Here is a 16,401-nt window from a genome sequence, read left to right as displayed (position 1 = left end):
GGGAACCATGGAGGTTTGAAGATGCCAAGTCCAATGCAAACTCATTCATCGTTTATCCCAGAAATGGTCCCCAATTCACCTACTTCCTGAACCATGCCCATGCCAGTAACCATACTAATAGTTAAGCTGCCACAGACTATCAGGTTCAGTAATACAGCTTGTTTCTCCAACCTAATTTTACTTAGCAGCAGAGATTCCAGCCCTATGTATCAATCCTGTTTTTAATACTCTAACAGTCTGTCAGATAGCTGCTTTTGGCTACAGTGCTCCCCCACAGTCAGAACAGAAGTCACCCCTGGGTATAGCCATACTCCCTGCCTTCTCGAGGTACCTGGAGAAGAAGAAACACATTTTAGACCCATCACTGTAATGTATGGTATTTCCTAAGAGATAATCTCTCCCCCAAGAATCTCCTGCTCCCTGTCCCTCCACATTCATCTTTCTAACATGTAAAGTCTTTGTTACAAGTGGAGAGCAGCAATTCTTTCTTGGCTTAGCCAAGCACCAGCCTCTTCCAACATAACCCAAAAGAAACATGCAAGGACTCTTGAGCAGGGAGACTATTCCTCTGCAGGATTTCCCATGTCAGGATACTAGGCTAGAAATAACTTTAATTTTAACAAGCACAACCATCCTTATGTGTTCAGGATGTTGGACTCCCCATTGTCCATTGACTGCACAGCACAACTCGTGATCATCTTTCTAAATTGTTTGCTAGGAATTGTCAAATCTTAGCTTACCTGAATGAAAGTAGCACCCTCTACCGCTGCCTTCAGGTCTGTACAGATGCTAATGAGAGCCAACTGCTGCTCTGCACTCAAAGCTCCTTTCAGGAATCCCAACTCCTCCAGCTCTTTCATTTGTTTGCTGACAGAAACAACATACAGATTTAAGTACTTTATCATTGTTAAACCATCATTAAGTTTTTTAAAAGCTTCTTAACAACCCAGTAGTATGCTATTTGCCATGCCAGTGCATATTTTTATAGTCAAAAAATACAAATCTTAGTTTCGGTCATTTCTCTTTGCTCCCTCCATCTTACGTTTTTCTTCTCCAAGCATGGACAGCTCTAAGATCTACTCCTAGATGCAAGCTTGTCACCACCTCAAACCTGTTTTCACTGGTGCAGGATCAGCAACAATTTTTATACTCATATTTAATGGTAAGAGAGGTCCCTTTAATATACTTAATCTAATTTTACAAACAACAGCTCTTGTCATGAAGCCTCACTGCGGCAACATTGTTTAACTGTATAGAAATTAATAAATACATTCCATATAGCCAGGAGTCCTACCTAAAAACCCTAAAACTACCCTACATAGGTAATGACTACAGAGAAAGTATTAGAAAATTCAAGTAGTTACTGAATTGAGTGACTAGTGCTTGAAATGAATGTTCAAGTAGACACCATTACCGGGGCTGGACATGCCACCTTCTCAGAAAAAGTTTCTACAGTTTGAAACCCTTGAAAGTCCAGAGCAAGCAAGCCACTTTCAAGACTGTTAAAAGTCCCTTAGAGGAGCAATATCCACAGAAATTAAGTGGGATTAACTGACCATGATTAAACTAAAGCTATTTGATGTAGCCATCATCACAGTCAAATCTGTCAGTTACCTTAAGCCAGAAGTCCTCTGAGCCTTTGGTTATTATTCAGCAAAAATTGCTCATCCTGAAGTGAGGAGGAAATTGAGCTAATGGTTAGCAGCAGGAAAAAAAAAATTCTTTCTTCTCCCTACCAATCTCATTCTGAAGCTTTGGCTTCGTTTTGGATGCCTTTTTACATGATAAATAAATTGCACTTGCCACCCAGTTGGAGGGTGGAAAAGCTGTAGCAGAGAAGCTGTACAGCCTGGAAAAAGTTCATGTATTTGGACTTCACAAATCATATAACTGAATATAGAAATAACCCGTGATCTGTTTTGTGTTTCCTAAGTGACTGTGGCACTGAGGCACACATGAGTCTTCATTAGGGGCTTTACGAGACAGTACATGTTAAGTGGGCAGAACTTATTTACACAGGCCCAGATGATCTCCACTTCCAGCCACACCTTAGTCCTTAATACACCTGCCCAGGCCCCTCCATGTATCGAGACAGTAACACCGAATTTATTTTTGCATCTAGAGATGCAAAATGAGGAGATGGGACCCCATATGTTTGTCACAATCTACAGCAGCCAGAGGCAGACACCATCCTTAGTCCTTACAAAGCAGGGCGAGCAGGCAGGCACTAGGGTGGGATGTGAGCCCCACACTGCTTCTCCAGCCCAGCTCCAGCACTTAGACCCTGCATCAGCATTTCCACACCCTCTGCCAGTGACACCACTACAGCCACCTTTACATCAGCAACCCTAAACAAACTAGACAGTGAGCAACTGGACCTCAGTTCTCAGTTGCTTTATTAAGTGGCAGGAGATGTCATCTATATTTTTCAAGCAACACTTTGAATTAATTGAAAAGGCAGAGGAATGTAGATCATTGCCTCTATCTTTTTCTCTCTCTACTCTTTCCAGGACATCTACTGAGCAACGTGTGATAATGCATGCTCACTCTGTCAAACCATCCTTTTCTTTAGGGCTCACTCCTGTCAACAAGTACTGAGTCCACAGATCAAATAAAAACATTAAGCTTCCTTCTCCAGATTTCCTAAATAAAATGAGTGGCATTCATCTCACCTACCCTGTCAACATGCACATCTGAGACAATCATTTTCAGCTCTCTTTTAGAGAGGGGAGAAGTAAATGTTTTGGGTGCATTTGTCTGATTTTTTTTAGGCATCCAAGTATGCAGTTCATCTTGTCTTACGATACGAAGAAAGAAGATTCTTTCTCCCTAAAGAAAATAGCTCAGAATGAGACATTTAGACCATAGTATTCTCAAGTCACCAAAGATGAAAGTTTGCAGGGATTTAAAGATAATCCAGTTCCTACTTAACTATACAGAAGCAAGTCACACCTCAGCAGGTGTGATTCACTGGGCCCTCAGACCTTTAGCTTGAACCTGCTCACTAATCTACCATTAACTTCCAAAGAATCAGAATTTTACTTCAGCATTCATGTGTTGTGAATATACAGCAAATACAGGCTCTCTACCGCTTTTATCACAGCTTAAGAGGTCATAAACATCTGTTGCTCTACAAGTTACTTTGATGTCCTTTCTTCCATTCAAAGTAGTGGAAAAGAGAATATTTGTTTCCCAGCAAACAAAACAGCTTCCTAATACATCTTTCTGACACCAACCCAGAGCATCGATACCTTATTCTGGGAGCAAACCCACTAAAAATCAAGATAAGCAATACTCAGTAGCCACTTAGCAGCAGCCAAGAAATGCACAGATCAGCTGTGCTCCTGGTTTAGCACAACACTCAGAAGAAACAAATACCTTCAGACCATCGTGGACTTTGTACATGAAATCAAAGGACTTCCAGTAACTTGGGAGTAGGTAAAATGTCGACAGGCTCTGTTTAAAGCTGGTAAAGGTGAGAATGCACTTTCTAAACCAGAATACGCACCCATATTTCCAACTGGGAAGAACAAAACCAAAGAACAACCAAAAAAATCCACACACATGTGCACACACAGCACTAACTTCTACAAGCATTAACTTTCTCCTTCTCAATGAGCTGCTTCAGCAATTAACTCCAGATAATCATTTCTGTACGGCAAGTTCTAACATTTCCTCTTTTATTTTTGTCTGATCACAGACATCGATTTTTGATTCTTAGGCAGAGCATACCTGGGTAAACAGCTAGGCATTGCGTTGTTTACACTGGACAAGAGATTTTAAAAGGTTAAATTCAGTTTTAGCTAGAAAATTAAGCCAAGAGCCACCACTCAGGTCTGTCCCGTTTGCTTCCCTGGAGTCCCTCAGACTTCACAGAAGTCTCCCTCAGTAATTAGTATTCCTTCCAGTTTATGTAGTCCAAAACTGATGAAAAAAAGAGTTCCATTAATAGCTTTCTGCCTCTCTTCTCAAATGTGGATTTAAGCTTAAGGCCCAGACCTTTTGCACCCAAAGCTAAACTAGTCAGAAAGTATTTTCTGGTAAGTTTTGTTTAAAAACACTTCAAAAAAGAAAAAACAAAAAGGAAAAAAAGAAGAGGGAAAAAAAAAATTGCTCAAACACACCCCTCCAGCCAGCATCACAGAATCCATCAAGTTTCTAGATGAGTTCCCCATTTGTTTTCTTAACAACACAACAAATGGACAGCTGGAAAGCACAGACTTCTGCCTTTGAGCAATCTGCATGGTAAAGAACAGGAAACAGGAAGCTTCAGCTCCGTTTTCCAAGCTGCCAGGATACACTACAGCCTGCTAGGTAGGAGTTTCATCCAAGACTTAAAGCTTCCAGCACACCAAAGGTGCCAGTGCTTCATCTGTAAAGAAACAGGTGCACCTAAACTAAAGTATCCAAACTTCCGACTCCTTCACACCTTGTGAGGCCAGAGGATAAGGAACCAATCATAGAATCACTTAGCTTGGAAAAAACCATTAAGATCACTGAGTCCAATAGTAACCCTGTCAAGTCCACCACTAAAACATGTCCGTAAGTGCCACATCTACATGTCTTTTACATACTTCCAGTGATGGTGACTCAACCACTTCCCTGGGCAGCCTGCTCCAACACTTGATAACCCTTTTGGCGAAGAAATTTTTCCTAATATCCAATCCAAACCTCCCCAGCACAACTTGAAGCCACTTCCTCTAATTCAAAAGGTCTTAACTCTCCATTTATCAGAAGTTCATTTCCCAGGTGCACTTGCCTAAATCCAGCATCCTCCTCTTGCTCATAGGCTGCATATTGCTTTTAAAAAACAAAACTAAAACTTAAATTTGAAGAGACCACAACACAATTAATTCCTTCTTTGAAGAATAGGGTGAAGTTCTTACTTTCTGCAGAAGTTGACGCTAGTTTCATCCTCCCTGGTCCTTTGAAACTCCAATCCATGATTGGTAACCGAGGGACTCAAAAAGGCCAGAGTGACAGACTAAGAGATTTGACTTCTTTTTTCTTCCACAAGTTCTTAGAGAAGTTTGCAGCACCTGTCCTTCTCTGCCAGTGATGATCATCCTATCATTTCTGCTTCTCTGACATAAGCCATTACACACTGCACCAAGAACACCATTTCTTAATTAATCTGCAAAACCACCATCTTCATACCTTGGAACTTAAGGCTGGACTGATTTTTTCCTCCTAAACAAAAATCTTCCTGTTAACATCATCAATCTTCATGCTAGGCATTTATTTCAATTGTATAGTTATTTAGAGCATGGAATAGGAAATAAGATTTCTGCGTTACATGAATTTTGGCCTTCCCTGCTCAGAAAGTTTCCTCCCCACCCCCCTTCAATTTATTGACAGTTTTGCTCAAGACTTTTATTTTAAGTCTTCCAAATGCTAAACCCTCTTTTTATTCCCCTAGGTTATTAGATTGCCCACACCTCTGTGACAAAGGAAGGGAGCTTCCCCTAGTATTTATCATACATTAAGGCACAAACCAGATCGGTTTGTACATACAGCAGTGCACCACTGACCTCTACTGGACGGCTCTTATTCAAAGCAGCCTGGATTTCATGGTGATCATCCCTGAGGATGACTACAGACTGAGGTCATTGCAGACATTTCCATAGACCACACTACAGGACTTTGCTTTGCAATTGTATCGCATGCACAGTTTGAAAAGTTTGACTAATACTTGTAAGGTCTTTGAAGCATGAAGAATTCACATCCATAAGAAAATACTACTTCCTTTTAGAGCCCATACCTTGTCTACCTCCAGAGTTTTACGGTTGTACCTGACTGCCCTTGTCAACACTGCTCTGGGAACTCAGCCAGTATTTGCTCCAAGATAAGGAACTCAATTTATGTGATCAGGAGTGTCATGATAAACTGCCCGGGATGCTCATGGTTACAAATCTAAGAGTTTTTACAGAATTTATTCTAAAAGTTTTTAACAGAAGGACCTTGCAAATGACACTAATACTTAACCCATCTTGTTCACACCCCATTGCCTCACCTTTATCCACAGCTACTATTGGGCAGTCATAATATTCAGCACACACTGTTGCAAAAAGCAAACACTTGCAAGATTAAAGACCACTTAATCACAAACGTGCTGCCTAAACCAGCAAGGAGAAGGGAGAGAAGACACCACCAATATTACTCTTCAGAAGTTCATCCAATCATTGCCCAAAGACTAAGACATTAATCAGTCATGGCACCAGACTGCTCTCTAGTGCTGTCTGATAAATGAGAGGGTAGTTGGCATGGCAAAACACACCCAAAACAACAAACCATCACCAGACCCATATACCTACCCTGAGACACAACAGTACAAGTAGGCAACTGAAAGTCCCTGACACTGGGATCAGTTCACTGTCCACACATCTAACAGCCAAATAGTAAGCAGCTAATATTGAGTTGCCGTTGGCCATATGAATGCATTAGCAACCACCTTCTCTCTTCCTGCTTTCCACAGACTAAAGGTAAGCACACAACATACCACCATGGAAAAGTTATTATTATTCATTACGTCTTCTTGAAACAGCAGTACAAGCAGTGTATGTTTCTGTCCAGAAAAGAGAAATCCAGCACTGTCAAAGGCACTTCATGAATAGCAATGGCAGTATATTAAAGAGGGACAGTTACGCATCTGCCTTTGACACATTTTTGAAGAGGCACAAAGGACTACAGAGGAGGCAGGACATAGCATAAGAGCATGGTAACGCACAAAAGGCAAAAGATTCTGCGATCTCTTGAAGTTATCACACACACAAACTGTTTTCCAGACATGGAACTCTCAGGATGTTCTACACTGGTATTACAGAAACTAGATGCTGCAACAAGAGTAAAGATTTTGTAACAGGAAAATGCAGTTAGAGTCATTATGGTTTTCCATGGTAAACACAGAGTGGCCAATACTGCAGAGTCTGAGCAGGGTCTGCAACGCATTACAAATCACTTGTTACTTGAAGAAGTGACTTCTTACTTAGAAGATCAATTCCAATGCTGTCTCCAGATCTAGTGAGCTAAGCGAGTTTACTCGTTAGGTTTATCAAGACTCTTTTGGCATCTTGGCATCAGAGCTGACAAGTTTATGCTGGGAAACCTTCCTGCTGGGAAGCATTTTCTATGGTTCTTAATATTTTGTTTACGTTTAGGTTCAAGTTAGAAATTCTCACCAAAACCAAAGTTGGCCTACCGAAAATAAAGACCCACAGTTCACATGTCCGCTTCTGACCATGCAGACCCAGCCTGAAACCTGGGTCTCCCACACAGTCACAGATACATTGGCTGAACGGGCCCCTAGGAAGTCTCCAGTCCAGCTTGCACCTGCAGCAGAACTATTGCTAACACAAGATGAGGTTAGCTTTGGTTTGGTGTAGCTAAGCCTTGAAAGCCTTCAGGGATGGAGATTTCACCAGCTTTTTGGACAACCTGTTACTTCTGCATAGCAGACAAATGTCAACACCATAACTGTTCTCAAAACACAGCCCTTGTAATTGCAAAAATCAATCTTATTTAAATCATATATTCTAGCTGCCCAGGGGCCTGGCTGCCACACAGGAACAAGACAAAACAACATTTCCCTTTGGAGGTGTTTTTGACTACAGAATGGCCAGGTAGAACCTTTCGAAAGACAGAATCTCTCCCCTTCCAAAGCCTATTAACACAGTCTCCAAAACTGAAAGGTAGAATCAAGCCTATGATTTAGCACAAGCTTGATGTGCCATTGTCAGGCACTCAGGATCAAAATATACCGTGATAAGAATTGTCTACTTAGAAGGTATCCCCTCAAAGGAAATATAAAACTATCAAGGGAGACCTAAGCCAAGCTGCATTTTGCCCATGATATAAATACAGTGTCACTACAATACAGCAATACAGAACAGAGACTGGAAGAGGAAGCCAGCTTGGGAAAAGTATCTAACCACAACAGCCATGGAACATGCCATAAGCTAGGAAAAGAGAGCGAAGCCTCTATCAGTGTACTGATACAGTGATATCAGTGTACTCCTCATGGTACAAAACCAAGCCAGTAAGCTGTTCCCCTTTGTACACAAAACATAAGGGGGCACTAGACAGCAAGAAGTGATGTACATTCAAATGTCTTTTCTACGGACTAATCTCCTGGAACGAGAAAGAGTATCAGCTTGAGTTAGAGGGGGAAGAGTCTTTCAAAACTCCAGCTATAACAAAGTCATAGGCTTAGATATGGTTTACTTCCTCGGCCTTAGCAACCTGCCATACATTGGGCACTTCATTACAAGTTCTAGAGCCCCACTCGCAACAGTATGGAATTCTTAAAGTACTTCCCTCCACATGGCCAGGGGTCAGCAGGGAAATGCTACTTTTTTCTACCCCCTGCATCTTGTTAATTTTTCATAGCAACTGTGCTCCTACAGCACAGAAAAATTTAAGATCGCTTAGTGCAATGCTGCACTTCACTATATATCAAGTCCAATAAAATTTATGGTTAAATGAGTAATTAAGACAGGAAGTGTGATATTCTGATCTCAAGACTGCTTGGCTCCAACTCTTTAAAGGCCCAACATCTTTGAACAATGCAGAAGAGCAACCTATAGCCAGATAAAGCTGACATACAAGTAATTCTCACTGAAGAGCCTCACTTTTGAGTTTAGATTCAGTACCATGGAACCTTAGAGCCATATATCACAGTTTCCAGCAGGCAGAGTTCTGTAGAACTAAGATTTATTTTCATTTCATTCATAACTAATAATTTATTTTCATTTTAATTAAACAAACCTAAATTAATTTAAGGGGACAGAGTCCCTATTATTTAATAAAAAGAGGGTCAAAGTTGCTTCCCTTCCAAAGAAATATTTCCATGTTTTGATACTGCTATTGCATTTAATCTAGGTAATAAAAGTAGCAATAGTAATTTTATGTGCCCATATTCCTTGATACAACTACTGCTTCACAAAGTCAACCTCAATATGTCCCAGAAAATTTTTTTTACTTGGGTTAAGAGAAAAAAGTAAGGATCAGAAGACAGAAAAGAGCTTCTAATATAAATTTACTGTTTAGTGCAGTTGATTATTATGATGTAATTAATAAAATTTTCTTGTCTTTATATTTTAGCACAGACTACATCCTGAGATCTTCTACAATTTTTTTTTCTGAAGCTAGCTATAGTCTTTATGCTTACAACTATTTTTTTTAATATATTAAAAGTTACCTGCTCCTGTGTCCCAAAGGAGATACAGTTTTGCATCTAAGTAAATACCATATTTAACCAGCATCTACTTTTAGAAAGAAATCACAGAATACATGCACAAATAGCAAAGTTTTAGTGTCCTCTTCAGAGTCAACTAAACTTTTTCCCCTTCCAATAGTCTTTCATTATACATGCAAAAACTATTCTATATAAAACATGAACCAGTTACATAGGGGAAAAAATACAGCATTTCCACTGTAATTAATCAGTCTTTATCAGCAGCATAATTATGTTTAGAACAGTAGCACAGTAACTATTTGGAAAAAAATTACCATATTACAAGAATTGTAATTCTTGTAATAGGTCTTGTTCCATATCTTTGTTGATGATCTGGATGAGGGGATCGAGTGCTCCCTCAGTAAGTTTGCAGATGACACCAAGTTGGGTGGGAGTGTTGATCTGCTGGAGGGTAGGAGGGCTCTGCAGAGGGATATGGACAGGCTGGATCGATGGGCAGAGGTCAACTGTATGAGGTTTAATAAGGCCAAGTGTCAGGTCTTGCACTTCAGTCATAGCAACCCCATGCAATGCTACAGGCTTGGGGAGGAGTGGCTGGAGAGCTGCCCGGCAGAAAGGGACCTGGGGGTGCTGGTTGACAGCCGGCTGAATATGAGCTGGCAGTGTGCCCAGGTGGCCAAGAAGGCCAACAGTGTCCTGGCCTGTACCAGAAATAGCATGGCCAGCAGGAGTAGGGAAGTGATTGTGCCCCTGTACTCGGCACCGGTAAGGCCGCACCTTGAACACTGTGTTCAGGTTTGGGCCCCTCACTACAAGAAGGACATTGAGGTGCTCGAGCATGTCCAGAGAAGGGCAATGAAGCTGGTGAGGGGTCTGGAGAACAAGTCTTACAAGGAGCGTCTGAGGGAACTGGGGTTGTTTAGTCTGGAGAAGAAGAGGCTGAGGGGAGACCTTATCACTCTCTACAACTACCTGAAAGGGGGTTGTGGCGAGGTGGGTGTTGGTCTCTTCTCCCAAGTAACTAACGATAGGACGAGAGGAAATGGCCTCAGGTTGCGCTGGGGAGGTTTACATTAGATATTCGTAAAGAAATTTTTCCTGAGAGAGTGGTCAAGCATTGGAACAGGCTGCCCAGGGAGGTGGTGGAGTCACCATCTCTGGAAGTGTTCAAAAAATGTGCAGACATGGCACTTGAGGATATGGTTTAGTGGGCATGGTGGTGTTGGATTAATGGTTGGACTTGCTGATCTTAAAGGTCTTTTCCAACCTTAATGATTCTGTGATTGTAAAGGTTTTTTGAGGGGTATGCACTAAAGCAGTTCTGTATCATATGTTTTACGATTACTCTCAGGAATAGGGTACTACTTGTTTTTCTAATTCTCATTATTTTAAAGTTTATCAATCATGCATTCACACTAGAATCACACTGACTCAGAAGAAAGCATACTGGATATGAAAAGTTACATTTTCTAAGACAGGTTACTGCAGCATATATTCAGGAGGTCAAGTGTGGCATGAAGCCGTTCATTAGTTTGTTTCTTCAGCAGAACAAAAGGTTGTTCCATTAGAGCAGACACTGGTTAATAATGCCACTGGTACACCCAGTTCAATCCGACAACATGCAGTCATTTTGTCAGGACACTGATTACCACGTGTCTAGCAACAGGTAGCTAGGCAGTAAATCTATCACACCATGTTGGCCTTAGTAAACACACTCTCCTTTTCTCTCTGTATCTTGTCTACTGATATTGTGGCAACATGATATGTATTTCCACTTGTTTCATTTTACTGATAACCAAGTGTTTTGAATAAATTTACAGAGTACATTTCAGATTTTCCATAGACACATACAGGCTCCCATGATCATTGTAGGTCCACCCCAGACTCATTCCAGTCCTCTTGCAGGACTACACACCCCTGTTGCCCACCTTGTGTGAGAATTGAATTCATTAATGAACCCTGAGATGCCCTTTATATAAATTCAGAACAATGAGTTACAAGTCAATGTACAAGTTCATCACATAACATAGTTAATAAATACTTGAGTATTTATGTTAAAGGAGTATCATCTCCTTTTAAAAGTAAAAGGTTTTTACTGCTCAAATGCCACTTTTGTTTAGAAAAGGGAAACTACAAACAGTCCTCTGTACACTCCAGTTTCACCTTAATATGTGGAATACCTCCATACGTTAAAAGTTCATGGACTGCAGACCAGAGTGGAACAAATACTTTTCAATACTAAAACAAAAAACCAAACACAAAAACCCTAAGCCTAAAAAATTCCCTAAAAGTACTAGCTGTTTGGAGAGAAAAAGGAAGCAAATCCTAGCAAGTCTAGAGAAGCAGCCACCAACTGGCTTTGTCAGTTTTTCTCCTGCAAGCCCTTGTTACCTACTCAAGCTCCAGCTCTTACACAAGTATCAGTAACTCAGAGGGATTTAGCATATGTTGCACGCTACAAAGTCAGTGCAAAGAAGTTTAAGTTTGACCGTACTTTGATAGATACAATCATTAAAATACTGGTTGAAGAAACAGCATAGCTTTTACTCTTGTAGAAAAACGACGTCATTCTGAAACTAGGCTCTTTAACTAGGATGTTACAACAGCCAAGATACACAAGTTAATTATAAGTTGGGTTAAGAACACCTTATGTAAAAGGCAAAACCTGCGTTGAACTCTTATGGGACAGCACATGCAGGCACAGGACAGAACATACACACCCAAATAGCACTCTACCCTATTACACAGGATATTTTATGCTTCACTCTTCCAAGCTGAAAATCTTGGAAGGCTAAAGTCCTCATTTTGCTATTAGAAAAAGAAAAAATTAGGGGCAAGTGCTTTCTTTAGTAATACAGACTGCAAGAGTACCCCTCCACAATAATCCAGAATCTCATCATGGCTATTGCTCTGACAGCAATTGTGCAAAAAACAAAAGCGCTTGCCATCTAGGTGTAACAACAGAGAAGTTCAGTCTGACTAACACCTACCTGGAAAGAGAGGTTTGGGAAAAGAAAAAAAAAACTTAAAGAATTGTAGGAGATAAGATTTTCCCCCTCTTTTTTATTTTTTAGCAAATCATATGCTGTTTAGCTTCTAAACTCCAACAACTAAACTGACCTACAAGGGGCTCCTGAAGTCACTCCTCCTTGCTGTAAGTCTTGTTACAGAAAGCAATCAAGATGCAACGCACCACAACCCTTTTCTAGGTCCAGCTTACTCCCCATACCAGCTGACACACAGCAGCTGACTATTTCATTTCAAGGAATCATGAAGGGACGGCTGACGCATTTAGGTTGATGCTGATTATGAAGCAGCCCAAACTTCAGCATTAAATGCTGATACAGCAACATAAGGACTACTCTATAAACACACTGTCTCTCTCACAGGCATATAAAAGCTGTATTTCCAGGGCCAGCAAGAAGAGGGTGAATAGGACAAACCAGACACTGACCCTTCAGACATAAAAACTAGGGGCCAAACAAAGCAAACTGAGGAGCCAGGTTCAAAACCAACAAAAGGGAATAGTTCTTCATGCAATGAGCAGTAAACCTGCTGAACACAAAGTCCTTTGGCAAGGAGGCCACAAAAGGATTTACACGGGTTCAAGGGAAGGTTAGAAAAATACTGGGAGGAAATCTAGTTAGAGTTTCTGAATACATAAGCAACTTCTAGGCACTGAAGGTTGGGGGAGGGGAGCAGACAGGTGGGACTTGAACTTGTAGCTCTGTCACGTACCAAAAGAACGTGGCTTTAGCCAGAGTGCCACGGGGCAAGAGAAAAGGGCTAGAGGATTGTTGGTCTAAACCAGTGTGATTGTTCTTGTGTTCACACCCTCAAATTTGCTCCTTCTAAAGATGCTTCCCAGCCTCTACTATAACTGATGGGTAGTTGCAGCTTTAGTGGAACTAGCAACCTGCTCTTCTAGGACTCAAAACATATGAGTTTAGGAATTTAAAACAGTCTAGTTATAAAATACTAACAATTGTAGCAAGGCTCCTCAGCAATCCATATTAACCTACTCCCATTTTGAGTCTTTGTTGTCTTTCTAAGCAAAAACTGTTATGTTCATGTATCTTAAGCTTAGCCTATAGATAACCTAATCATAGTAAACATTGTTTGAAGAATCTGGATTTAAACTTAAGCTCTTAAATCACTACTTAAGAATTAAAGTGCTCTTCAGAAGTGTCATTGAGAGATTTGGGAGCACAGTTCTTCTGATCTTAACAGGACCTGTAGTTCTAAGTTAGAGCCTTCTTTAAAGCTTAAAACCTATGCTCCCTTAAATAATAAGATATGGCTGTTCATTCACAATTACAGAAATACCACAGTTTCAGTGCAATCCAAATAATTTCAAGTCAGGTGACCTACCGAATATTTTCCAGTGCACTTGTTAGCTGCTGTTGTGCAATATCATAAAGGTTCACCTTGAAGCCTCCAGCAGCAAACACCATGGCCCAGCTGCGACCAATGAGTCCACTGAAAAGAAAATAAGTATCGGCCAATTAATAAAGCAGCATTTATTTTGGGGAAGGAGTTCTTACAAGTGTTGCAAGAAGGAAAACAGAGCTTGGACTCTTCAATATTTGATTAAAAGATTGGTTACGTATTGATAAGAAACAAAAGGATATACTCTAACAGAGAAATATCATTTGCTAGCTGTGTATCAGTTTTTCTGAGAGCTGGGGAAAAGATAATGAGGAAAGAAAAAAACAAACAAAACAGAAAAAGGACAGCAGAATTCAAATACTAGGAACCAGTACTTTGGGACACTGGACTCAAGTATCAACAGTTTTGTCAGCCACAATCTTGAGTTGGTGTATGGAATTACATTAAAAGAGATTTTAAAAAAACCAAACACAAAAAACCGAGAAGACACCTCATTTTTTCAGTTCATAGTCTAAAGATGGACAGCAGCCCATTGGTCTGTACAGGATCCTGCTTCAGAGATGATCAGAAAACCCAAGGCCCAGCTACTGAAGTCATGAGTCCTCAGCAATTCAGGAAGTACCATAAGCATGTGAAAAGGAAAAAAACAAACAACCAAACATGGGTTTGATACTACTTTTCCACCTACACACCTCTAGCACTACCTTTATTTTTAGATGAAGAACACTCTACCATGTTGGAAGCACACAGGAACTGTCTGCCTACATCTTTTGGTGAAGTCAAATTACTGGGAAATACATAGAGAAAACTTGTAATAACCGCCAGTTTTATCACATCTCTCAAAGCAATGCAGGTTTTAACTTAATTAGATTTATAGTAGGCATCAGCCTCTTCAAATGGAAGGACTGAGACACAGTGTTATAAGCTTAAATAAACTGAGATCACAAAGAAAAAGTATTCCATAACAGAGACAAGAGCAGAACTCCATACCCATGATAGTTACAGTGGGGCTTTTGATAATTACATGCATTTCCTGTCATTTCTGAGATCACTGTATTTGCAGCATTGAACTTAAGCAACCTCTGGCAATTGGAAAACACAAGGCCACTAGGGCACCAATAAAGGATTAAAAGGGGTGTAAAAGTCAAAGATAAAGCAACAGTGTAGATGAGAAAAGAAGGAAAAGAAAACAGGAACATGTTCAGCCTTTGGTTTAAATATAATTAAAAAAAAACAGGAACAAACCAGGAAGTTTCAGGAAACAGCAGGAGTCAGTGGAAATAATTAGGACAAAAAAAAGTGAAACTTTGCATTTAGCGTTGTTAGGTAGACAGTAACTTCTCACTCAAAACTTACCATTTAAAAGAAAAAACACACACAACTTCACTGTAGTAAGCCCAGACCTCAGCAGTTCTCAGGCAAACTACAGAACAACCACACTTATGGAAAAAGTAAGGTATGGGTCAAGGTTTGTTAGCTACTGTAGCCTCCTGGGATTTCTAAAAGCATTTGGATCACTTAAGCATATCTGAGCTACCAGTATCTTTATAAATTAGCATCACCTCTTTCAAATTGTCCTTTTAAATTAAGTTTCCTTAAGTCAGTGTTTGACCAAAAAATTTTTTCTTTCTTTTATTTCAATACAGGTTTTTAGGACTGTGGGGTTTGTTTTTCTTTTGAACTACAGAGCATACAATAATAAGTCCAGCTCTCCTGACCCTTTGCACACCTACGGTGAATAAAATCTCCCCGAGCACCACCAGTAAGAGCCAGTTTTGTCACTGTCACATGATGGTGCCCAGACACGTGTCCCAAGACCTCAAGCGGTCTCACTAATAAACTTGGTTGCAGTCCACACTTTTAGCACCAAGTTACAGCGGTGAGTAGGGGGGCTGTCACTGTCTGGCAGGTTTTTTTTCCTCTCCTGAGCATTTTATTGTTCAAATAAAGAACTTTAGTTTTAGCTCAAGAAGTGGATGAAACACTGCATTCACACACAAGTCTGACATACCACTGTATCTTGCTGGAAGAAGGTATTACTGCAGGAGTACCTGAGAGAACCTTAGGAGTTTCTTGGCAGAGTTGACAAACCGGATGGTAAAGCTGTGCTCAAATTTCTCTGCTCCTCTTGCACTTACACACACACAAAACACTGCAATGGAAGAGGGCAGCAGTCTTTCAGACCTGAAGGATGACTTACTTCATGCTGTAGACGTTTGTTTACTTTGTTTTTGTGGTTTGTTTTTTTTAAAGTAGCACGGAGCTGTCAGGGACTTAAGCAAAGACACCTTTCCCAATGAGCCAAACAGGTGCATTGCCCCCAGGTTCCTGAATTCCAGCAGCAGCACTAACCCGCAGCTGGCCAGGCCTCCCTCGCCCGGCCCGGGCCCCACTCCCCTGCCCCAGTCCCGCTCCCCGGCCCGGCCCCCGCACACCGAAACCCACCGACTGGCCCCAGGCACCACCTCGCCGCAGCACCCGACGCCCGCACCAGCGGGGACAGCCGAGGCAACGAGCACACCTTCCCGCAGGCCGGACCTCGCCGGGGCGGCGCCTGAGACCCTTCGCACGTCCCCAGGCATCCGCTCCGGGAGCCCCCGGGGGCCGAGCCGGGCTGGCACCTCCTCCCTGGGCACTGCACCTACCCGCGGGAGAGGAGAGAGTTTACCTGCCGATGATCGCAACCTGCGAGGGCTCCATGCTCGCGGGCGCCAAGGGATGGGGGACGAGGAACCGGCACCGCGCCGCGGTAGCCACCTCTGCCTTAATGCGCGCCCGCCCCCCACCCACGGCTCCCGCCATGTCACGGCCGCCCCCAT

At 41.5% G+C, this 16,401-nt stretch overlaps 1 protein-coding gene across 1 annotated transcript in view; it reads right to left on the bottom strand.

Annotated features, from left to right (window-relative positions):
* Window positions 1-16,401, bottom strand: part of CRYL1 (crystallin lambda 1) — a gene marked incomplete at its 3' end in the record, with an annotated part of 62,812 nt that extends 46,411 nt beyond the window's left edge. Inside the window, exons 1-3 of the mRNA XM_082014102.1 lie at window positions 16,251-16,401; window positions 13,565-13,672; window positions 741-867 (exon numbers count right to left, since the gene is read on the bottom strand). Of these exons, the coding sequence (XP_081870228.1) occupies window positions 741-867; window positions 13,565-13,672; window positions 16,251-16,384 (369 nt within the window). The 5' untranslated portion in view covers window positions 16,385-16,401. The remainder of the gene's footprint in view (window positions 1-740; window positions 868-13,564; window positions 13,673-16,250) is intronic.

Source organism: Phaethon aethereus (assembly GCF_964289735.1).
Source record: "Phaethon aethereus genome assembly, chromosome: 1".
In the NCBI taxonomy this organism is placed as follows: domain Eukaryota; kingdom Metazoa; phylum Chordata; class Aves; order Phaethontiformes; family Phaethontidae; genus Phaethon; species Phaethon aethereus.
This window is presented reverse-complemented; position numbering and strand designations above follow the sequence as displayed.